At 37.2% G+C, this 25,500-nt stretch overlaps 1 protein-coding gene across 2 annotated transcripts in view; it reads right to left on the reverse strand.

The window, feature by feature from the left end:
- Positions 1 to 25,500, reverse strand: part of TRPC3 (transient receptor potential cation channel subfamily C member 3) — a 72,335-nt gene that overhangs the window by 20,262 nt on the left and 26,573 nt on the right. For both annotated transcript variants that reach the window (XM_025385932.1, XM_025385933.1), the window contains 8 exons: positions 25,072 to 25,260; positions 15,423 to 15,587; positions 12,506 to 12,722; positions 10,802 to 11,035; positions 7,933 to 8,197; positions 4,934 to 5,129; positions 3,462 to 3,671; positions 217 to 300 (listed from right to left, as the gene is read on the reverse strand). In XM_025385932.1, the coding sequence (XP_025241717.1) occupies positions 217 to 300; positions 3,462 to 3,671; positions 4,934 to 5,129; positions 7,933 to 8,197; positions 10,802 to 11,035; positions 12,506 to 12,722; positions 15,423 to 15,587; positions 25,072 to 25,260 (1,560 nt within the window). The remainder of the gene's footprint in view (positions 1 to 216; positions 301 to 3,461; positions 3,672 to 4,933; positions 5,130 to 7,932; positions 8,198 to 10,801; positions 11,036 to 12,505; positions 12,723 to 15,422; positions 15,588 to 25,071; positions 25,261 to 25,500) is intronic.

Consider the following 25,500-nt stretch of genomic DNA (forward strand, 5'->3'; position numbering starts at 1 on the left):
ACTCTGATTTCTAAAGTCTCCTCCAACTAACATACTATTTTCTTTTATTTTTAATTTTTTAAAAAAATTTCACAGGTGTTGAATCATTTTCTTTGTTCTGAGCTATCCTCATGGCATATCTCAAGAATATAATTCAACTCATGACACACACAAACACACACGCAGACATATATGGAATCACATACAGATCAAGAGATACGTCTAATGAATGCTTACCTGATAACGTGTTGGCTGATTGAGAATGCTGTTAAAACTGTGTGATTCAAAAACTCTTGAGTTAGACTGAGTGAAGAGGTTTAACTAGGAAAAAATACAATTAACCTAGTAAATTAGAATACATTCATTTGGAATAAAAAATATAATCCATTTATTCTCCTTGATAACATTTCTGGAGTCAACATTCCCAAGAAACATTCTGTGGAAGTTGAGCTTTGTAAGTGATGTAATATATTCCCAAAGGTTAAAATTACTGTGAGTAATATGCTCACATTTATCAAAATGTTGGCACAATGTACTACTGTAATAGAACTATTTAATTGAAATTATATGTTAAAAATTGGCTCATAAGAAACATAATTTTTCCTGGGGACCTTGCATACTTTATCAAAATGTACTCAAGGCATCTAGAAGGCCAAGTTCCATAGAAGTTTGATCTGTTCCTGAGTCTAAGTTCCTCTCCTAGACTTGAATAGAAACACATTGCAGGTTCAGATGGCACCATTTGGTATTTTGCAGCCCTAAAATATTAGCCAAAATAACCCATCTTCCAAAGTATCTTGGCCTTATACTGAGTCAGGTTCACAATTTTGGAGAGAATTGGGCTAAAGAATTTTGGTTTCCTTTTCTTTTCTCTCTTTTTCTTTTTAAGGTTTAGCTTTTGAGTGGGTAGGAACAGGAAACAAGAGGAACCCACAGGTACTACCTACTCTGCACGTATATCAGCAGGTCTTCTTATCTGTGGACAAGCTCTGCCACTGTAAGGTGTGATTCCAAGATGTGGCCCTCTAGCCGAAGAGATGATTCACCTCACCACCTAACTTCCCACCATTGTAACTCAGGAAGGTGTGGGATGCTAAGAGAGAAGGAAGTAGCGCTGATAGGAAAGGACCTTTCTTTGCTCTCTTACAATTGGGCCTGGCGAAAACCTTAGCTAACAAAAAGTTAATTCTCCAATCAACCACTGGAGGCCAGTATCTGATTGCTGACTGAGGTTAGCTGTCTAGGTTAGCAGGAAAGATTTCTCGAGGCTCCTTCCTCTCTTCTAAAAAAGAGAAATAGAAAAATATAATTTCTCCAAATTTCTGCTACATCCAATACATGAAGAGTATCTATGAATATGAGTAATATTAAAGAGATGTAAACGTCTGTATGTAAAATTTAAAAAATAAAATCAAAAATTTATTTATTTATTGTGGCAGTTTTTAACCAGATATGGGAAGAGTGGAAAGTCGAGGAGCAAGCCTCCTGAGAGATCAGTGTCCAACTTTCTATTTCCAGCATCTTCTCTGAGAAAGGCTATTCTTTCCTGTTAATGGTACCATACAGGCAGGAGAGGACAGCCTAAATGCAACGCTTCCTTCCCGTTCCTGTGAACAGGCTGTGTTTTCTTTACAGGGGTCTAGGTAGCCACAAGCCTACTGTGTGTGCTCCTCTCAACCTAACGTTTAGTATTTCCCCTTCTACATTATGATAATATCAGGAATGAAGTCAGTGAGACCTGTTGCCTAGAAAAAGAAAATTCAAGGTATGTTCTGTGAAGTGCAAGGGTTGTGAGCTCCCACATTTGAGAGACTTCTTTTTTGCAATAAAGTCTCAGTTAATAAATCCCCAGAAAAACAAAGACCCCTCAAAGCAAAGTCAATTTCAGTAGCAGCAGGAGCTGCCCAGGGTGACAACTAGAGCCCGACTCCTTTAAGAGACCAGTTACCTCACAGCTGAAGGTACAGCTTGCTGAGAGGAATGGGCCGTAACCAAGGGTGGACTCAGGTGCTGAGCATGAGGCATCCAGGTGCCGCAGAGAGAGCTAGGCATCTGATGCTAAAATACTTGAATTCTTCACCTACCCCACACTGGTCAGTTTATGTGACCTCGCATAAGCAAGTTATCTGAATAGCTTCAATTGTCTTATCTATAAAATGGGAATAATGATAATACCTACCTCACAGCGTTGCATGAGGTTCAAATGTACAGCAAAGCACTTTGTAAACTGTGAATGAGGAAGGGCACTGATATTTGTTGAGGCTGGAACTTTGTAGATCTCATATAATCCTCACAACAACTCTACAGAGTTAGACAATTGTCTACAATTGGTGGACAATTAAGGCTCAGAGTTGTGAAGTGATTTATCCATGTTCCTTGCTAATAAGCCACAAGTGCCACAATTCAAATCCAGGTCTAATGCCGAAGCTCTCTTCTTTGTGTTATACTGCTTCTCACTGCATACATGAGGTATTATTTTAAATTATGGGCTGTCACAACCAATTGCTGACTTGTAACCCAATAGCCTTAAGAGCCCATATCCAGGTCAAACAAAAAAAGATTTAAAAGGTCACTTTCTTAAAGAATGCAATTCTTGAAGATTCAAAACAATTTTAAAAAGCAATAAATCAAATTGCACTAATCTTAGCTTTTTCTCCCAGTTTCAACTGAGAAAAAATATCTACCTTCACTCAGGAAGGCAAATGCTTTATGGAGATAACATTGATATCTTGTGGGCTTTTAGGATGTTATAGCTACAGACCATTTGCACAATTTTAGAAAAAGTTATACTTCATAACTTTGTTCCTGTCTGCCTCATTCCCTATTATTTAGGTTCACTCACATCCATCTATCTATACCAATTCTATCTCTGAAAGTTAGTTCATGATAACAAAGTACCATCATGAAAATTATCTTCTTTGTTAAAATTAAACTATGACTCAACTGGGATAACTCAAGGGTTTCTTGCTTATTTATAAAATGAGTACTTATGATTATTTGAGGATGCTCTTGGGCCTGTATCTATTTTATGGCACTAATGGAAAAAAGATTATTTAGCCAAATAAAAAGTTTCTACAAAAAAGGAGAATATGGTGGTGGTGAACTATACATACACCAAGAGGAAGGCTGGAAGTTTAAACTGTGTAACTTCAGAATAACAGTTGAGAAGCACAGAACACACAAAAACAAAGTGTTTTCTAACAGTAACTTTTCTGGTTACTTTTAACAAGTTAAAGGCTTTTTTGTTTGTTTACAATCTGGCAGTTTATATGATGTTCTGATCAAAACAGGGCCTTGACTCAGTGACTTCTTGAAACATCATGAAAATATTTAGTATTAGTCTGTGAAAGACTGTGGACTAGACAGTTACTTTTGACATCTTCTAAGTTCACACATAAAAATTATTGAACAAACATCAAAAGACAAGAAAAAAAAGAGACAGAACATTTATTTTAAGGTCTTGGTAAGTTTTTGATACCTACCCTGGACTTTGAGTTACCCATTCCCATTTCTATATCCTTCTGAAGCCTTCTCCTTCTGCATTTGGGGAAGTTAATGATTCGCATGATGAAATAAACAAATGATTTTGGACTAGGAACTAGACTGAAGGGTGGAGGTAATGTTTTTCCATCATCAAAATAGGATAACCAAAGTTTTGAACGAGCAAACTTCCATTCTACATCGCTGTCATCCTGTGTCACAAAACAGAAAAAACCTAATTTTAAAAGCTAAATATTCTAGTAACTGATGCTAATAGGTTTTTTACAATGAATCTAAGTTATGTTTTTGACATAGGTAACTTACACACATTTATCTACATATATTCTATAGACCTACATAATATTCTCATTTTTCAAATAAAAGATTCTCATTCTCTTTCATATGTCTCTACCTGTACCCACTGAAATTTAACCAGAACTTCCTGTCTACCATCCAAAAACAAGGCAAAAAGACAAGAAAAATAGAGTGCCAAGGAAGGATAAAAAGATTAATTCCTCCCTCTGTCCCCCACCCAGTCAATTCTGCATGTTTGACAATAGTTGCCTATTTCCCATCCTCCTTCCTCACCTATACCTATCCAAGCCAGGTTGTAGACACAGCATTATTATATTTCAAGGGCAAGGGGAAAAAATGATTCTCAGATGAATTGCTTTTTGGTATTTCTGTGTTTACCATATGTCCCCAAATGTCACATAAGCCCCTGAGTAGCCTGATCCTGTCTTACATTTCCTTTCATTCTCTGTGCTGCCCACAGTGATGGAGATAACCACCCTAACTGATAGGAGAAATGAAGGGAAGGGGGTTCGTACTAGGAGGAAGCTGCCTCTCTCAGTTCACACAGCCTAGAAGGCCATTAGGACCAAAACTTCTACTTTGAGGACACTATATATTATGAGTTTCTAAAACATACATAGAGATTTGGTGGAGTTAACAAACCACAAAGCACTAAAAAGACACTGAACACTAAAGTGAAGGACATAAGAAAACATATATACAACAGTGAAGAGAGGTACCAAACCCAGCCCAATCCAAAACCAAGAATCAAGAGATTTCTAGAATACTCAAAATTTTGACTGGATAAAGAACACCATTAGTGTTTGCCAAACATCTGGTCATTCTACCAGGTAGAATGGTGGGCTGGCTAATTGAAAAGAGAGTAATTTCCTTAGGGCCAATACTTTTTCTAGCCACTTATTTCAAAACTTCTGAAGTATACCCTGAGAGAAGGCAGAGCAGCAATAAATTCATGGGGAACCCTGCTGTGCACCTAGAAGACACCAGAATGTGGATAGCTATCTATCCAGGTAGAAAACACAGGGAAAGGCCCAGGCTCTGTGTGGATATAAGCCTCTTTGTTACATGAGCTGGAGCTCAGCCATAGGGTACAGAAGCAGATGTATACTATCAGAATAGGATGACAAGGATAGACACTATGGATAGAAAACAGATTTACCTCAATTTCTTGATATGAGCTATTAATCATAGCAATTAGCATGTTGAGTAAAACGACCACCATAGTTACGTTGTATATTCCATAAAGAACGTATCCAATATTTTCTATGAATTTGTGATCATATTTGAGCACAACAGAAGTCACTTCAGACAACCCAAATATTGACCAAAATAAAGTCTTGAAACTTTCTTCTACACTGTTGAAAAAATAAGGTAAAAAGTAAGTAAGTTAACAGTTTTCAATATCTAAGAGTGAAAAGTAAAAAACAAGTTAGGGTCTAATTACTGTACAGGTGTAAAATGCCACCATAATATACTCCAAGAGTATAACCACTCTGTTGTGACATTTCATAGAAAAATTATTCTCTCAGGTTTTCAGGAACTGGTGATTAAATGGTGCCAATGCCTAGCTTTTCTGAAGTTATCATCAAGTGAAAATTCTCTGAACTCCACAGGAGAAAGCTGAAGTCAAGTCACAATAACCACTCCTTTCTCCTACAAAAAGGGGAATTTGCTGTTTGATTTTGTATGTGATTTAGAAATTTAAATCAGGTTTTCTGTAGTAGAACAGGGTTGGGATTAAAATTATATAACCAATTTTTTAAAAGTATGTAAAAACATATTCCTTGCAGCATCATTTGCAGTAGGGAAGAATGAAAGTAATCTAAATACCCATCAATAGGGGACAGGCTAAATAATTCTGGTATATCCATATGATGGAATGCTATGCAGCCACTGTGGGAAAATGAGACAGATTGAGCTTTGTGTGTTTATATAAAATTATATCGAAGATATACTAAATGAAAAAATAAGATATAGCAAGTGTGAAATATTCTATCATTTAAATAAAAAAGAAAGGCATACAAATACTTATATTCTTTTTTATATAAAAAAAATCTCTGAAAATATTCAAAAGTAACCATTGCCTCTGGGAACTAAGGAGAAGTAAGAGACTGTGCCAAGGGTAGGGAGAAGGACAGGCATTTCCCTGTAGACGCCTCTCTATTTAAATTTTTTATCACAGGAATATATTACCTACCTAGAAATACTTAACTGGAAATGAAGAGGAGGCAACAGAATGAAAGACTCCTGTTCTTTTCCCTTAATTTATATAATGTACTTCCTGATTCTTCTACCACAACAAATAGCACTTAGACCCTCACCAGACTAATTACCTACATTTGTCCCTTAATTAAATGATATTTGGCAACATGTATTTGGGTGGTTTTGTCACAGAACCAAATTGTAATCACTGGTGAACTAAATTAATAATAATTAAATTAAAGATTTACACACATAAAATTCCATTACACCTTCAAAAGTAAGTCTTTTTCTTTCTCAGAGAAAGATTTGTGAAAAAGTACGTTTTAAGTTTGTTATAACACATCCTAAATAACAACGAATTTTATAGATTTGTAGGTTTTAGTACTAGTTTATTCATTCACTCATAAAACAAATATTAACAGAGCATCTATTATGTTCTAGAAATTTTGCTACACCCTGAGGATGGAGGGCTGAATAGAACTCTATTCCTGTATAGTTACTCTCTATTACGAAACATTTGGCTGTGTGATGTTATGGCATAGATGCTGACAGGAGAGTAAGAAAAACCATAACCTTTTTGTTCCTGCCATTTATTTGACTGTGTCACAAAACTCTCCTGCACCTTCCTCTTGCTCCTTTGCAAACCTTGCTGCCCCTCGCTTCTCTTCAAATCTATATGGAGTTCATGTGTGGGAAGAGGGGGATAGTAAAAAAGGAAAGGACACTGGCAGTTCTGAGCTCCTACTGTGGGCAAGAGGCTTTATATAACTCACCTTACATAATTGTCACAACGACCTTATTTAAACTTTATTGTGCTTATTTTAAAAATAAGGAAACTGACACTGAGAAATGTTCAGGAATTTAACCAAAAGCCACAGCTAGAAAACAGCAGAGACTGCATTCAAATCCAGGTCTGCATGATTTTCAGCCTGTGTCCTTTCTATTACATTGTATGGTCACATCCCTAGAAAAAACACTGAAGAAAATAGAATGTATAAAATGAGTTACCATAGAGTTAAAAGGAAAATGGGGGCAGGGGTCACACTGTGTGCAAGATCTCTTTGTCATTTCCTTGCTGGGTTCAAAACAGGTTTTTTTCTTCATTACAATAAAGTGAGTTTCAAATCTCTTTCACCTCCAAGACCTGTTCTATATTAACTATTAAAAAATTCATTTTAGAACAATTGAGATGTCTACAAGGGCTTGATATTCTACTGTGGTCTATAGAGTACTTACTGAGTGTATAGTTTGTTTCCAGTAGTGGCATTATTGGGAACAAAGGGAGAGCAGGAAGGGTTTATGACCTCCCCACCTGGAAGAACTGCAGTACACAGCAGGGGCCCTATGTCCATGGCAACCAAACACCTCCGGATGAGAACAGATCTCACAATCTGGGTGTCTCCATGCTGAAGGAACTTAAAGGGAAAATGACTAAGGAAACTTGATCAAGGAAGACTTCATGGAAGAGGTGAGTCTCCAGTGCAGAAACCAGTATGGCCAAAGGAAGAAACTGGTATTACCATGATAGTGGGCTATAAAATGTTTAGCTATAATTTCCTCTTACTCGACTCCCTGTACTGATCAATGAATATATTAAAATAAAAGCTGATGCTTCCTTTTTGAAAGAAGAGTATTGGCTATAAAATGATGAAACTAATTTTAATGTTATACATAATGCAAGAGACACCCAGTATTATAAATCTGTTATCCTGTTTTCTTAATATAGCCAGTTTTGTCTAGGGTTTTTCCAAATTCTGACCCATTCTGTGGTCAAACTCTCACTAAGCTCAGAGATGAGCCTTCAGAGCAATGTAATCACACACAAGCACTAACTGTTTTTGATGGATTATTTTCTGTGCTTAAAAACATCTTTATTACAATCAGAGAAATTTTTCCTTTGCTTTCTGTAGATTGGTTAGAATTTCTCTTTCCTTTATAAAAAGATGTTTTACTTACGTGGTAAAAGCAGCATTTACTTTAGCCCCAAGGTAGTAAGAATAAAGTATGAACATGCCAATCATAAAGGCAAAAAACACCATAATAAAGAGGACCATGAACTTGAATATGTCCTTTACAGTCCTTCCAAGAGAGATCTGCAGGGGGCCAAAGCTCTCATTTGCAGGGAGGATGTACGCAATCCGAGAGAAGCTGAGCACAACAGCTATGGCATAAAGGCCTTCAGATATAATCTGAGGGTCAGAAGGGAGCCATTTATCTCTAGCTAGAAAAAAAGAGAGAAAGAGATTAAAAATGGAGCTTTCTATTCATTGTCAACTATGCAAAGCAAATACCTTAAATAGGATCTATCTTGTAGGTAGGTGGTTACCATCTCAGTTGAAACTACTCTAGATTTAATTAACTGTCCAGGGTTATTTTCATCTTCAACCAGAAATGTAAACTCTATATTACTTTCAATGGAGGGTACACTATTATAAAGATACTAAGCTGACTTCACATTGAGCAGAAACAGAATAAAATACAAAACATGAAGAGGTTAAAACACTTCGTTAGACACAGACTGTTTCCAGGATGACAAAACAATTGACTTGACTGATTTGTCCCTTCAGTTATTAAATTTACTGACCAGTTATTTTGTCATCCTATTGGCACAGCTGGAGTGTAACTTCTTTCCCATATTTTGTGGGAAAATTAGTTCATCCAATAGTTTATGCAAATAAAATATTTCGAGGAGTGAGAATGTCACTGAATCACAATGGTGCTGACAATATGATATCTCAGCAATATAACTTGTCCCTGAAAAATGTAAAATGCCACTGAAGTAAAAGAATTTTGGATACAGATTCAGAATGAGGATCCCTAGAAACCCTTTCAAGGTCACTTATTAAGTCTGCAGCAGACCTGTCAGGTCAATGAAATATTATGTGGTTAATTTTGTACAAACTGAGTCACTCCCAAAAGAATGGATGTATTGCAGACATCTGCAATAACAACAAAACTTAACATTTATTGATCAGTTCAGCCACTGTGGAAAGCACTTTGAAGATTTCTCAAAGAACTTAAAATAGAACTACCATTCAACCCAGCAATTCCATTAGTGGGTATATATCCAAAATAAAACATATTGTTTTACCAAAAGACATATGCACTTGCATCTTCATTGCAACACTATTCACAATAGCTAAGATACGGAATCAACCTAGGTGCTCATCAACAGTGGATTGGATAAAGAAAATGTGGTACATATACTTCATGGAATACTATGCAACTACAAAAAAGAATAAAAATCATGTCCTTTGCAGCAACATGAATGCAGCTGGAGGCCATTATCCTAAGTGAATTAATGCAGGAATAGAAAACCAAATACTGCAGGTTTTCACTTATAAGTGGAAGCTAAACAGTGGGTATTCATGGACATAAACATAGCAGCAATGAAACTGGAAACTACTAGAGGGAGGAGGAAAGGGCTGAAAAACACCTATTAGGTATATGCTCAGTACCCGGGTAATGAGGCCATTCCTAGCCCCAAACCTCAGAATCATGCAATATACTCAGGTAACAAACCTGCACATGTACCCTCTGAATATAAAATAAAAGTTTAAAAAATTAACATTTCTTGACTATTTAATATGTGTCAAACACTGCTTTCAATGATCCTATGGATTTGATATTATTATCCTCTTTTAGAGATGCAGAAACCAGACTTAGAAAGGTTAAAAACTTGATCAAAACAATACATATAGAAGATAGCGAAGCCTGAATCCATCCCTTCCAGACAACAGCCACTAAATATACATGAATAAATTTAAATAAATAGGTTATGAAATAGTCAAGATATATAAAATGCAATCTAAAATTAATTCTTTAATTACAAATGGTGATCATTTGCTCATTTGAACAAGTCTCCTTAGTATATAAAAATCTTTGCTTGCTGAAAATAACAGAGGTGCTTAATTACATCTTACATTTTGGAGCGGAAGTCCAGCCTTCAATAACGTTTACATGCTACTTGTACTCATCACAATGTGCCCTAATTACACCCAAAAAAATTATTCTTCACAACCAGATCACAGTTAAACTCTGTGCCTGAGTTCCCCTACCTGTAAGATGAAGATTAGACAGCACTTTCTAAAGTCTTTTCCAGATTTCAGATTTTACAACTATATACAAATTTGCTAGCTGTGGCTCCTCAATTTGGCCTCAAAAGAAGGGAAGCTAACATTACTTACCATTGGTTTGTACGGGGCAAGGAAGGCATCAATGTTCTTTCACACTGGGTGTCAGCTGAGGTCTCACTGCTCTTCATAATATAGAGATATTTGACATGAACCCCATTCCATGACATGTGAGCAGGACAACATCCTCCCCCAACATTTCTGCTGGTTCTCCAGAGCTTACATTCTCGTGGTCACTTTAGGACCTACTTCCTGCCTCTGCTGAATTACTGTTCACTTTGCCTGTAGAGCAGTTTGGCAACTTTTATTATCTATCTCCTGCTCTCAGGGACTTATCTTTCACATCAAGCAGTTTATCAAACTATTTTTTCCCTAATTAAGACAGTCTCCCAATAGTAATTATTTTATAGGCTTAAAGGTAATTTTCTTCCACCTTGTAACATTGTCTTTTTATAGCTATGAAAACTGAGGCACAGTGAAGCAAGTTGACTTGAACAAGTTTACACAGTAAAGGGGGTCAGAGCCTTGAAATGAATCCAGTTTTGTAGGTTCCAAAGTTCATGATTTCTCCACTGTCCATAAATATTCAATACACCTCTTATACTAAACATACTCTAATTGGCATTTCCTTCCAAAATGTGGTTCCAATACCTTTCCTGAAACATAAGGAGACCCTGAAGCTAATAACTTACCGTAAGTGAAATACTGTATCTCTGGTGGGAGTGTCACTTCACTGAGGTCGCTCTCTTGGACATAACTGTCCACATACTGTTGTGCCTTTGTTGCCTGAAGGAAAGCTAGGAATCTGGCTGTGAAAGCAGCAATGAAGATGGAGAGCATCCCGAAGTCCAGCACATTCCACAACTGCAAAATGTATTCCCTAGGTCCTTCCAGCCAGAGCTCTTTACACTCAGACCACATCATTCCTGTCACAACAAATACAGAAGGTGCAGGTCAGATTTTACAGGCTAGACCGAGAAGCCATTACTGTGTCCACCACCAGGCCACAGGTATCTCTAAAATACCCTACACATCAAGCACAGTACCAGGCATCACAAAGCATTGACTGACTGACTGTATGGTCACTGAGGCCCTGTGCGGAGTTAAATGGAAGAAGCTCCTGCTAAGAAAATAATTCACCCCACAACACTAGAATTTGGAGAAGCAGTCTACATGTGGCACCAGAAACGTCTCTATTGATGTAGAGGAGGTAGTGGAGCAGGGTGAGGAGAAGGAAGAAGGAAAGAAAATAAGCAAGGAAGGTTCTTCAAGTTGTCCTATAAGACTTTGGGGGAAGAAAATATGTTCTATATAATCACAATGGTTAGTTATCAAACTGTAGTGATTATTGGAGAAATAAGTCCCCAAGATTTTTAACAAGAAGAACGGTTTACCAATAATACTCATATCACACTCTTACCCCTCTTCTCATTTCCATGTCATGCTAAAAAGTGAGCAACATTATTTGAAAAAGACGAAACCCTTAAGTGAGAGGCCCTAGGACATTCTGAAGAAACTAAAAGCAGAAAATGCCATTCTGGGACAAGAGGACAAAATAGTACAACTTAACAACTTAACAAATTGTCCTGACTACATAAAGGGAAAATATTGTAGAATTTTTAAAAAGTTAATGGCTTAAAAGAAAATGTATAAAATAATTACTTGACCTAGGCTGAGGCCACAGGAGTGAATGGGAGGAGGAACTAACCTACTAACTCAGAAAATGAGAAGACATCAAGACACACACTGGATAAAACAGATACAAAAATGACTTTGGATTAATCAGAAATAAACAACCTGGTTCCAATCTCCATTTCTTAGCAGAGAGCACAACAAATTCTTTTCCTCACATAACTTCAAATTCTTATTTTAACACAGCTATTCAAAATGGGTTATTGTAAGATGAAATAGGTTGGCACAAAAGTAACTGAAGTTTTTGTCATTTTAAAAATGGTAAAAGCCACAGTTACTTTTGCACTCAACCTAATAACAAACATTCTGAAAATGAAAACTCTCCTAAAATCTCTGGAACTAAACAACAAAGAAAGTATTTGTCATCAGTTGATAGTCATTGGGTTATTTCACAAGTATTTCAATTAAATAATTGATCACAGTGAGTCACATTTTAAAACTTACATCTTGTTCAATAATTGAAATTAGATTTCTGAAACATGGTATATTTGTAATTAGGGTCGTGTTATACATAAAAAATTTTATTTAGTGTTAGGGGACACCTTTTAGCATTACCTAGCTAGAAAATCATTTGATTATTTTGCTATTTAGCTTATCTTGCAATAGTGATGTTGTCACCATATAAGACATAATAACATTTTTTTCAATAGAAAATGGCAATTATTTCTATAATTACTTTTTGGTAGAATAAATAAAAGGCTTACCAAGAACCCAGACCATAATTAGCATTTCAGTCCATGTAAACTGGGTGGTTTTCACCCTGAAGATCTGTTTGGGATAGTCAATAACCGTGATATTGGGCAGCGTGGTGATGCCTTCGAACCTGTCTGAAGCATTGAACACAAGCAGGCCCAGGAAGATGATGAAAGAAGCTGCGTGTGCTACAAACTTCATAAAAGGGCTTCGCAGAATTTTCCCCAGCTGCAACAAAACAAAGAGGAAAAGTTTGCTTCAGAAAATCTGGCTTTCACTTGTGGAGATTACAATATAGGATTAAAAAAAAAAATTGATGAAAGGAGAACACTCAAAATTCTGCTTCTGTTTCCAAAAAGTTCTACATTATGAAAAATATTCTTTTTAAGGGGGATGCTTCCTTCAAAAATAATTTAATAAGTCTTCAAAATTCATTGTTTCTAAATGTCCAATTTGTCTTACGGTAGACTGAATTCATAGATGCGCTTCTGGAAATCACAGGGCCTATACCGGTTCTTGCTTTTATTTTTACACAAAAGAATATGCAAAGTCCAGATTTTTAGGGTCTAGAAAAAGAAACTTCAACTTTGTATTGTGTAATTCTTTATTGCTTTGTAACTGAGATGTTATGAGGTTCTCATAGACTCATATAAGACATTAAAAACCCTTTGAAGATTAAAAAAATTACTACTACAGAAGTAAATTTTAGTTCTCATTTCTAAATATTCCAAAATCAAGTTATACCTGGTATGCTATTAAAAAAAGGCAGAAAATATTAGAACTAAGATGAATATTGCATCTGTTACTGCCTTAATAAGAAGAGGGAGACACACAATAATTAAAACCTCTAAGTAGGTTAACTTAATTGAAAGTAATCTCTGAGTTGGATAATCATGTAAATGGTACAAAAGGACTTCCAAAGTTCAGTTTATAATTATTTTAAGGTGACTCCTTTAAAATCCCCTATGATATAATGTCCTTAAAAGTCCCATGTTCCTGTGAAAATGAAAAACAATTCCTCCTGTCCCAAGGGCCTCCATAGTCTAAGAATTAGGTACATTTGGTAGATTCATCAAGTATGTTCTTTTCTAAACTCTCAGACCCTGCTTTTTAACTCCGTCTGTGACCTTATAAAGTACTGAGGTTCACATTTAAAGGACTGTAACTCCGAACAAATGTTTTTGTAGGTCTAGAACCTTAATGTGCTGTCAATAAATGATGAAAGAGATGGCAGGTATTTTTGGGATTGAACATGAATGCACACAAAAGTCACATTTTCCATGTTAGACACAGAAAAATAAACAACACATTTACATATCACTTTGTTACACAGCTGCAAAAAGGGCACGTTTGGGGGTAGCTTATCCATAGCACATAGAAATTTCTTGGGAATTATCAAGCCTGTTTCTCCTAAAGGTCAATCTCTTAGAACTTTAAATAACATGAAAAGAAAGCAGAATGCAAATCTCAAAAATGCGATATACATGGAAAATTCTTGCTATGTTGCCTTTTTGTCATAAGATACGTGGTATACGGCAGCTCTAAACATGGGCTCTGGGAATGGCTTAACTTCCATGTTTCCCTTCTCTGCAGAGCACGCCACACTGTTAGTTGTACTTGTAAAAGTGTAGGGAGAAAAGAAGTGGACTCCAAGATGGTTACTTCAAACCTGATGGAATGTTTTAACTGATTAAGTTCCCCTAAGAGACAAACACTTCTAAACCCGAACATTCCAACTCATTTCCTTCAGAAAGGAAAATTATTTGGGTAAGATATGATTTTTGTTTTATTGCATGCCCTCTCATATTATTTATAGTTTTTCATCTTTAGTGTTTACGTATTTGAAGAATCTTAAAGTAATTTTCCATGACATGTAACAAAAGAACTTGGCTGAGTCATCAAATACGATCAAAATGACAAACGTTCTGCCTTCACGTGCATGGGCAACTCAATGATGAAGTGAGATGGATGAACGTTCTCACACGTATATGGTGTTTGCAGAGCAGAACTCTGCTGGGGGAGATTGCTGAGCCAGAGAGATGACAGATTTCCAGGATCACTTGTACGTGCCCTTGACTCATTTTGCCTTGAAACTACCTCTGATTTAAACAAAACCAAATTTCAGAATGTAAAAACAGGATTAAAGGATCTCAGCGCAGCTCCTTCTCTCTGGCAGTGCCCATAACTGGCATGAATAGTATTCCTTTCCGCATCTTGCTAGGGGATCTCTTGGGCACAACTAAATTGATTTTACATTGGAAAGTTGAGAGGAGAATAAAGGTACTAACCAAAATGATCCAAGCAAAAACAATAAACAATCTTAAAAAACTTAAAATCCCTGAACCTAAATCCTACATTTTTAAGAACTGTCTGAATTAACACAGGGCTAGGGGAACCTGACATGCATTTTCTTGAAGACTTTGGATACCACCACTGTTCTCAACTGTGCTTCACACACTCAACCTTGGATTTCTTCTGACAGGTCCAAATGGGTTGCCCTTCTAGTTCCCAGTGTAACTGTTTCTTGGTACTACTGCTGTAGTGCTCTCCATTGCCCGGTCTGTTCACAGGCCAACCCAGCTGACACTCTACTTATTAAGCCGTCAATAAAATCAGTACAAGTGCTACTTCATTCAAGCACCTTTTCCTTCTCTGTCTACCATGAGGATTTTATCTGAAAAGAGCCTAAGTACTTTATGCCTGCAAATGTGATCTATCCCACTGGTACCGAATCCCTTATTTGAATTGATCCCTTTTTCATCCCTTATTTGAATTGATCCAGTAATTAAAAAAGAGAATGTGTGTTCTTGAGTCAATTAACATTCAGGGTAAAACTGATAAGAGTCTTAAGCATGAAGCTTTTTCTTTTTTTATCCCAAAGAGACACAGTACACCACTACAGAGGAAATAGATGTAGAAAGCGAGTACCCTGCTGCAAGGTGCAATCCAGTAGCCAATAGCAAGGAATGGAAGGCCCAGGGCCACGACCAGCACAACGAGACACTTGATCGCTATGGTCTGCTCCCTTAGGCCTGAGAGGTTCTCATACCAGATTGTCAAGAGCTGCTGCTGGCAGTTGGGATGAGCCACAAACTGTTGGGAGAGAGAGAGTTTGAGAAGGCGAAAGAAAGGTAAGTTACCATACCATTGTCAGTAGTTCAACTATTAAATACACGTGCATCCTAAAGACATTAAAGTATATTTTTCTAGCATATTGGTACTGGAAGGTTCTGGTAATATTCTTCTTTGCTTTCCCTCCATTTTTCAAAATTATTTCAGAACTAATAGAAGAACTAGAATGGAAATGAGAGGATAAAATTGGTGGTGTCCTTAATCATAGTTCTTTTTGATAGAAACCCTCCATGATTCACAGATTTCTCTGTGGAATCTGGGTGACATCTGGCTTCTTTTGTAAAAATGTGTCCCATCTTGCGGTTGGCCAGCTTACTTGCATTCAGTTCAAAATGGAAAAGAAAAAAAGTTACTTGGTTTATTGTAGACTATAGCTAAAAGAGAAATGTGTGAAGTTTCGTGAGCAACCCCTAAAATGCTACATATAAAAAAAAATATGCATGATGCGCCCTTTGTGTAATGATGTACTATTACTGCAAATCTGTAAAATGTCTGAAAAATAATCAATGAACCTGCAAATATTATGCTGGGTCTACACATGCACTTCTTCCAGGAACTGACATCAAATGTCACTTCCCTCCTGTCCTCTTTTTTATTGCTTCCTTTATCAAAAGGTCAAAATATCACGACTATTTATCTTCAGCAGTTATTTAATAAATAAAATTCTAATCAGGAAAAATGAGCAAATTATACTTGTTTCAGCCCAGTCATTTGATTTTTTTCCCATTTGATTTTGTTAGGTTATCTGCCTGCATCATTTAGAGGGACTGGGATTTCTTTAAAGCCCTGTCATTATTCAAGAAGCAGAATGAATTTGTAGTCAGGCCCATGTAAAGGTCCTTATGCCAAAATCTGCCCATTTGTAGCCAGATATGCCTTTTTATGAATGGCCATATGTTCTTTGTCCAAGCTCAGGAATTCAAAAATCAACTATGAGTGACAATATATTTTTTAAAGGAGTTCTTAGTAACACAAAAATCAAGGTATCACTGTCTTCTAAAAAATAGAATAAACAGTAATAATGAACCTGTTAAGAAACACCCATGAAATGTTTTTGGGAACTGAGAAACAAAGAAAGTAGTTGCAGTTCCTACTTGTCAAAAGGTTCCTCTTTAATCAAGTTGTAGTTAATGATCCTGATGATTCTTAATAACTCCAGGCAATTCCTAGAGTTATTAATATTTGGCTCTTTATCAAAGCCCACCTACAAGGAAACGCACAGGTTTCCACTGACTGGTGCATAGTTTCCCATGAACAATTTTGATTAAAAAAGAAAGTCTCATCTCCCAGGACAGGTGATGGAGGTGCAATTTCCCCCAAATCCCTGCTTTTGCCCCCAGAGTGCACCCAGTGGAGAAGTCCACTGATGGCTGCACTGGCAGCTGCCTCTGCACCACCATACAGGGGAACTCAACGACCCACGGACAGAGGTGGTGAGAATAAATTTACGAACATTAGATTTGAGATAATTAACTGAGTTATAATGTTGAAATTCTAAGCCTCAGTGTGATGGGTATTAGAAAGCTAGGCTTTCGGGAGGTAATTAGATCATGAGGGAGGAGCCTTCATGAATGGGATTGGTGCCCTGACGGGAAGAGGTGGGAGAGCTTGCTCTCTTTCCACCATGTGAGGATACTATGAGAAGTCAGCAGTCTGCAACCCAGAGGAGAGCCCTCACCAGATCTTCACCATGCTGGCATCCTGATTTTGGATTTCCAGCCTCCAGAACTGTAAGAAATATATATATATATATATATATATATATATATATTTTTTTTTTTTTTTAGATGGAGTTTCGCTCTTGTTGCCCAGGGCTGGAGTGCAATGGCACAATCTTGTCTCACCGCAACCTCCGCCTCCCAGGTTCAAGCGATTCTCCTACCTCAGCCTCCCGAGTAGCTGAGATTACAGGTATGTGCAACCATGCCTGGCTAATTTTTTGTATTTTTAGTAGAGACAGGGTTTCTCCATGGCAGTCAGGCTGGTCTCGAACTCTCAACCTCATGTGATCCGCCCGCCTTAGCCTCTCAAAGTGCTGGGATTACAGGCATGAGCCACTGCACCTGGCCGAGAAATAAATTTCTGTTGTTTATAAACCACCTAGCCTATGGTACTTAGTTACAGCAGCCTGAACTAAGAAGCATATTTTATCATGCGAGTTCCTTTCCATTCAGTTTTCAAAATCCCAGGTCCTGATTTTCAGTAGCTGCTAGTTGCTAAGGATATATTAGATCTTCTCTCCAAACCCAAGATTTTGTCACTTTTCCAAGGTTGTAATTTTGAAAACAGCATTTCACAGACCAATGCAATCATTATTTGAACTCATGAATATAATCAAAGTTGAGGCTTCCTGGGTATATGTGACAACTTCCTAGGATTCTTGTTGAGAACTTCTCCAAACTTCCACTTCTGCCCCTGTACTGTATTTAGATCATTTCCTTCCTGCTTCACCTCTCCCTCTATGGTCCCTAATGTCCTTTATTCATTCATTATTTATTCACTCATCAAAATGTCTTAAGCCCCTCCTATGATCCAGGCAGGGGCAGTATGATCCAGATCCAGGCAGTATATTGGGCAAGTATATTGGGCAAGTATATTGGTACAAGAAGATAAAAATGGAAGCATCAGAGTTGAATTAAGTGATAAGAGGTCATTGTTCTAGGGTACACAGTAAGCTTTGAATAGACACAAAATAAGCTATTATAACTGAGGCTTCAACTCATATGCTTGTCAAGATGCCTAATCAGAATTTAAAATAGTCTTAATTTGAATGTTGGTACAATCATCTTGACATTTGAAGGATCTGCATTTGAGGGGAGTTAGACAGATATAAATAAAAGGCATCCCTGGTGACTGCAGCCAGGCTAAGCTTGGGACAGGTAATGGTTCATTCAGGGTAAACTACAGGTGGAATATATAATGTCATCAAATCAGATTACCACTTAGGATATCAACAATGCAGTTTTTAGACCAAGAGTTTCTGTAGGAAACAAAATTCCCATGAAGTTAGGAGACAGGTAGACATGTGTCTATATGGAATTGATGGACAAATTTCCCTTTTGTGAGTATCTGGTTAGCTATCATTTGAATGTGTCTCCTCCAAAATTCAGGTGCTTGTCAATGTGGTAGAGTTAACAGGTGGAGCCTTCAAGAGGTGATTAGGCCATGAGGGCTGCTCCTTTGTCAATGGTATTAAGACACTTATAAAAAAGGTTTTATGCAGCATTCAACTAGCTTGCTCTTCTACTCTTCTACCATGTGAGGACATAGTGTTCCTCCCCTCTAGAGGATGCAGCCCTCACCAGACTACCAAACCCTACCAAACCCACTGTTGCCTTGATCTTGGACTTCCCAGCCTCCAGAACCATGAGACAAGAAAGTTTTGTTCGTATAAGTCTCTCCATCTCAGGCATTCTATTAAAACAACACAAGTGGACTAAGGCACTGGTCGTTCTTAGGTTTTAAACTCTTAAGGACAGAAATATTAATGTTATATAGTATATCTCCCTTTCCTACTCCTTGTCCTTGGACTAATTTTTAAATTTGAAGATGTGCTTTATGGCATTAATTACATATTTATAAAGATTGCACAGCTTCAAAGACTTGATGGCCTCAATCCTTTCCATATGGCATATATGTGATGGTCAGTCTTTGACTTGATGTAACCTGTACAACAGTGCAAACCCTTACTCTACATTAAGTAGTAACCAAAATTGTGGTCTTTGCATTTTGCCTGTTACACTTTAAAATTCAGCTTAACAGGTCTATCTACTATGCTACTAATTCTACTCTTTTTTTTTTTTTTGAGATAATTATACATCACTTCATGGATTCTGTTGATTTCATTTAATCCACACAAACAGATTTTCCTCCAATGATTTAAAATCCTAATGCGAGTACACAAGGAGCATTTCAAAAAAGAAAGTAAAGTCAGTACAATAATATAGCAAGCGAAGGCAAAAAAGCTAATCCCTTTAGGAGATGAGTTTTGGTCTTTTCAATGACTTCGAAATAGGGCAGTGACCTTTATACCTGAAAAGTGTTTTACCTCCTGAAAAATCTTATGCCACTACACCAGTTACACCCAACTGGATAACATTTGTATGCTGTTTTCTAACTTCAGTGGACCAGCAAATTGAAGTTATCACAAAAATAATACCCTTATGTTGAGTTTTCTGATTTAAAGAGAGAATGCTTGACACAAGAAAATCTCAATCTTTCAATTGGAAAATCAGCATTGAGAACAAATGAAATGTTTTTTTCTTGCCAAATGACTAATAGATTATAAACTGAACCACTGAGCAGGGCAGGTTAGGGAAAACAATCAAATTTAAAAATTAATTAATGTTACACTGTTTTGCATCAAATCAGTCTTCACAAGAACTGTCTTCATGGGAATACTGTTGTGTAAAAACATGGTAGGAACTCTGGATTTGTTTTTAATGATACTGTTAGAGCCACAATTCATACAATTTAAAGGAAAATATTCTTGTAAATAAAAACTAGGCAATTCAACTTCTTTTTAAAACTCAGTGAATTGTGAAATATAAACCCAAAACTTATACTGCAAAGGTTTTCTGGATTTTCAAACTTGCTGAGTGCAAAATGCTCTGTTATCTCTTGGTGCCTGGGGAAGACCAGGACAAGAGGCCACGCAGTATAGGACACAGGACTGTGCCAGCCAGCACACCCATTCCAAAGTCTCAGTGGCATATTTACAACTCTCTCTTAGCATTTCCTTAATTCTGGGCTTCCCCTGTATACTTTTTGCACAGAAAGTGGATACACGATGGATGCTTTTATCCTGTTTATACTGCTGCATGTTTCTTTTTAGGATGGCTTTTCTACATTTAAATCTAATCCTACTATGGAGGAAATATTAATAGAACAGAAAGGAAGAACTCAGGAAATGTTCTCCTTCTCTTTCTGAGAGCCCAGTTTTCCAGATTCAGTGGTCTACCAAGCTTTAGTATCTTTTGTCAAAAACTTTCTCACAATAGACATAGCTCATGGTGAAGCAGGTAGAACTTTGGTTATTTCTATGGTGAGGAGTGGATTAATGTTCAGCTGCACATCACAGAGCAGGATAGAGGTAGAGTCAGAATTAGAACTCAAGACTTTTTGGAAGGGGCAAACAGTCCATTATTCTAATTAAACAAAATTAGTGTTTTTGCCTAAAAATTAATTTTCCTGTACCCATTTTCAGAAAATCAAATTTCATCTTCCAGTCTATTCCATTCTCTTTTCAAAGAATAATATAGGTATTTCTATAAATAGCAATAGCGTTTACTATCCTTCCAGCTTTATAATTTACCTTAGAGATCCCTTAAAAATGATTTTAGGCTGGACGCAGTGGCTCACACCTGTAATCCTAGCACTCTGAGAGGCTGAGGTGAGCGGATCACTTGAGGTCAGGATTTTAAGACCAGCCTGGCCAACATGGTAAAACCCCATCTCTACTAAAAATACAAAAATTAGCCAGGCATGGTGATGGGCACCTGTAATCCCAGCTACTCGGGAGGCTGAGGCAGGAAAATTACTTGAACCTGGGGGGCGGAGGTTGCAGTGAGCCGAGATCTCACCACTACACTCAAGTGTGGGTGACAGTGAGACCCCATCTCAAAAAAAAAAAAAAAAAGATTTTAGGATGAATAATCTCCAAAATCCATTCCCTATTAGTAAAGATGCAGGCAGATGGTTGCTGTTTTACTATCAGCACTGAGAATTATAAATTTTTATTCTTTGTTAGTTTGAGACAAGGAAAATGGTATTTGTACATTAGCATACGTTTATCACTAGAAGGTCTGAAAATTTTAAATATGGATGTTAGTCATTTGAATTTTCTCTTCTGTGACATGCCTATTCAAACCTTGTGCTAATTTTTCTACAGGGCTCTGGATGTTTTCCTTACAAATTTGTTTGAGTTCTTGGGATATTAAGAAGATCAATCTTTTGTGAGTTATAATAAAAAAAAAATTTTCCCAGTTTGCCCTTCACTCTTTTGTTTATAATCTTTCTGATGTCATACAGAGGTTTTAAATTATATGTGACCAGATTATTTGTATTTTTGCTTTGAGATTCCTTTGCTTTTATATTAGAAAGTCCTTTCTGACATAAACATTAAATTCATGGTCAGATAGTTTCTATTCTGGTGTTTTATATATTCATTTACTGGATTAAGTATCATTGAGTTCTGTAAGGCCTGGGTTGAACTCATGCTTTGATTTCTAGGAAAGACCAGAGCTCTGGGAATCTTGAGCCCAGTTAGAAGACAACAGACTCGGAACCGAAGCTGGGAGTAGGTCTTGGGCAGTCGGTAGAAGAAAGACTTCCTGAGTCTCATATGCGGCCAATATGGCTTACCATTAGATAGGAATGGTTTCCTTGGTGGAATTATGGGTTGATTTGAATAAATATGAGTTTATTATGTTATCAGGGGGTAGGGGAGTCCATATAAAGTTACTTTGAAATCCCAATGACTTGCATATGGCCATAGACTACCTCTGTGCCAGAGTGGGCAGGGTTTATGCATCATTATAACCCAAGATGTGGTTTTGCTTGGAGACTAGAAATGATATGGTGGGAAAAGGAAGCAGCAGGAGTGGGTAGGGTGATATTTTTCCTCCTTGTGAGAGTGAAGACGGGTGAGTGTTGACTGAAAATGAAGGAAGCCTTTGAAAGGAAGAAAGAAAGGAGGAATTGGGGCTTTGCAAGTACTCTGGAATATAATTCTTATACACATTTATTATTCTAGAACAGAATTCTTACGTACATTGATTATTCTAGAATATAATTTTTACATACATTTATTGAGTGAGGATTCCAAATCAAAGACTTTACTCTAATTAATACTCCTTTTATAGCATAAAACAAACAAAACCAGGAAGGTTTGCAAAGTCCTGAATCTCCTTACAGTTCTAAATATTTTTTTTGGTTACCTGATGGTTGACTGGTATCAATTTATTATTAACGACACCTCATACACTGTAACCTACATGCCAATTTATTTAAAGTTAACATGCAGGAAGAAAGAAACTCTGCAAGGCAGTTTAGTTGACAGAAGCACAAGTGTAGATGAGCTGTCTCTGCTCATATAACACTTTCAAAGCAATGATAAAAAACCAGTGACAACTGAAATCAATTCTCTCAGGTGTCAAAGAAAAGAGATACATATTGCAGGATGTGTGAATATATGTCCACAGAGTTTTCTGGAAAACAGTTTACTATCAATCTTGCTCAAAATTATCCTTTTCCCTCAATATATTAATAACTAAACCTCAACTAGCAAGAACGCTCTGAGAGGAGGGCAATTTAGCCAATTTAATTATCTTGTAACATACTTTCTTTGAAAAGTGGTTTTATTTCCATCTTTACTGAAAATCTTCACATTTGACTGTCTTATGAAATAGAGGAGAGATCTGCCATTAATGGTTGACCAAAATCTTGCAAATACTATGTGTATAAGTTTTCTACATTGTGGTAGCAGAAGTATGTGTGTCAGAAGAGAGAAAGACAGACAGGAGGGGAGAGAGAAAGAGGAGAAAGAGACAGAGACAGAGTGAGAGAGATTTCCCCATCCTCACTTGCTGCTAGGGTGCAAACATTGGCTTAGGTCCACTGATCAGAGGCATTTTGACCAGTGGAAAGAGCCATATGAAAACAGGCAGGATTCAGAGCATCCTCTCTGTGCTGATATGGGAGCAGCAGAGACAGAATTGTTTCATTTGGGCCACAGAAACTCCCTTAGCAGGTCAGCGCTGTGCCTGGTTCTGGGTGAGGCTTTTGGAAGCACAGCTTAGATAAGCTTGTTCCTGTACCTCTTCTTAGGATTCTGTGAGCTTCCTCAATATCACTCACTAAATTCCTTCCTGCTTAAATAAATTCCTCTTACTAAGGACTTGATTCAGTACAAGGGGCATGAAATCTGTCTTTGATGACTGAGGATTAACTAGCTTAAGAGTCATCACTCTGGGTATGAATTTTCATAATGTAGAAATGTTATTATTAATAGCTAATACTTATTGAGCAATCACCATGTACTACTGTGTGCTAATTACTTTACATGCATTATCTCATGCAATCCTTAAATGAATAAGTAGGTACAACTATTGTCTTCACTTTACTAGTGAGCAGATGGAGGCCTGGATGGTTAGGTGACTTGCCCATGGTCACTCACACAGGAGCACATGGTGGTGTCGGGACCTGAATCCTTACAGGTTGGCTCTAGTGTCTGTCCTCTTAAGCACCATGTCACACTGCAGAAAAGACAGAACACTTGTCTCTTTGTAAATTGATCAACTTCATAAAACCAGAGCTGATAACAGATTATTTCTTTGTGATTTATCAGTTTCTCTTAAAGTACAAAATATCTGTTACATAACATGTATAAAGTAGTAGACTCTGGATAACTGAGATACTGATTATTGTGAAACATTACAACTACAATTTTTATGAATTATTTAAAAGCCCCATACAAGTTGGCAAATAGAAACACATAACAGTTTTTCTGCAGTAACCAGAGTAAAAAATCATAATTTTTATTTCTGGCACCTGCATGACCAACTCCAAAGCTGTGTGACCTTAGACACATCATTGAAGCTTAGCAATTCTCAGTTTTCTTGTAGAATAGAAACCCCATCATCTACTGATGTATTTTGTAGATAAAATGAATAATAACAGACTTGCTACAAGGATTCACATAAGAATGTAAAAGTGACTTACAAAAACATATACGAGTAACAGCATTATTAATTGTATTATAATTAACAGTTTACAGAGTGCTTTTGCATATCATAACCCATTTAAATTCCACCAAAACCCTGAGAGAGATAAGAGATATTATCCTCCTTGTACATGAGGGAACTGAAATTTACAAATTTATGACTTATTCAAGGTCCCACCATGGGTAAAAAGTAGAAAGTATCAGAAGCTACACATTTAACTTGCAACATTACCCCCCACAAAAGAATCTTTTATCAATAGCATCTATTTTTTATTTTATGTTTTGAGACAAGGACTTGCTTGCTCTGTTGCCCAGGCTGGAGTGCAGTGGTGCTATCATTGCTCACTGCAGCTTCAAATCTCCTGGGCTCAAGTGATCCTCCCGCCTCAGCCTCCCAAGTAGCTGGAACTACAGGCACGTGCCACCATGTCTGGCTAATTTTTAAATTTTTAGTAGAGACAGGGTCTCGCTAAGTTGCCCAGCTGGTCTTGAACACCTGGCCTCAAGTGATCCTCCTGCTTTGGCCTCCCAAAGTGCTGGGATTACAGGCACATGCCATCATGCCCAGCTAATTTTGTTTATTTTTTGTAGACATGGTCTAACTATGTTGCCCAGCCTACTAGCATCTAGTCTTATTATTTTAATAATTTTCCTAGGATTATGGCATAGTTTGTATTACATGTTTATTCTAATATGAAACTAGATGAAAGTAGGCCCACTCACCTTTTTGACTTCATACTTAATGGCAAGTTTGACACGACTTAATGAAGCTTTGTGCCTGTGTACCTCCAGAGGTTCTGCTGATTCCAGATCTCCATTCAGAATGGCTTCTACCTCTTCTGAGTCTCGGCAGAGATCCAGCACACCCACTACAAAGTCTTTGCACTGCATGGAGAGCTTCCGATAGTCATTCTAAGAACAAGAGATTTAGTGTTTTAACACAAATAATTTGCTTTCATTCAATGGAAAGTGTTTGGGTGAATTAGAAAAAGGTATCGCTTCTTTTGGGGGTAGAAAGCTGCAGCCTACCTGGATGCAAGGCTTGTTGAACTGAATACAGGCTGGATTTGCACCCACCCAACCCCTTAGCCAGGTTTCCTTCTCCTGCAAACAGCCCAACCATCCGAGATAGTTCTGAAAATGGCTTGATAA

This window comes from Theropithecus gelada, chromosome 5 (genome assembly GCF_003255815.1).
Source record: "Theropithecus gelada isolate Dixy chromosome 5, Tgel_1.0, whole genome shotgun sequence".
Lineage (NCBI taxonomy): Eukaryota > Metazoa > Chordata > Mammalia > Primates > Cercopithecidae > Theropithecus > Theropithecus gelada.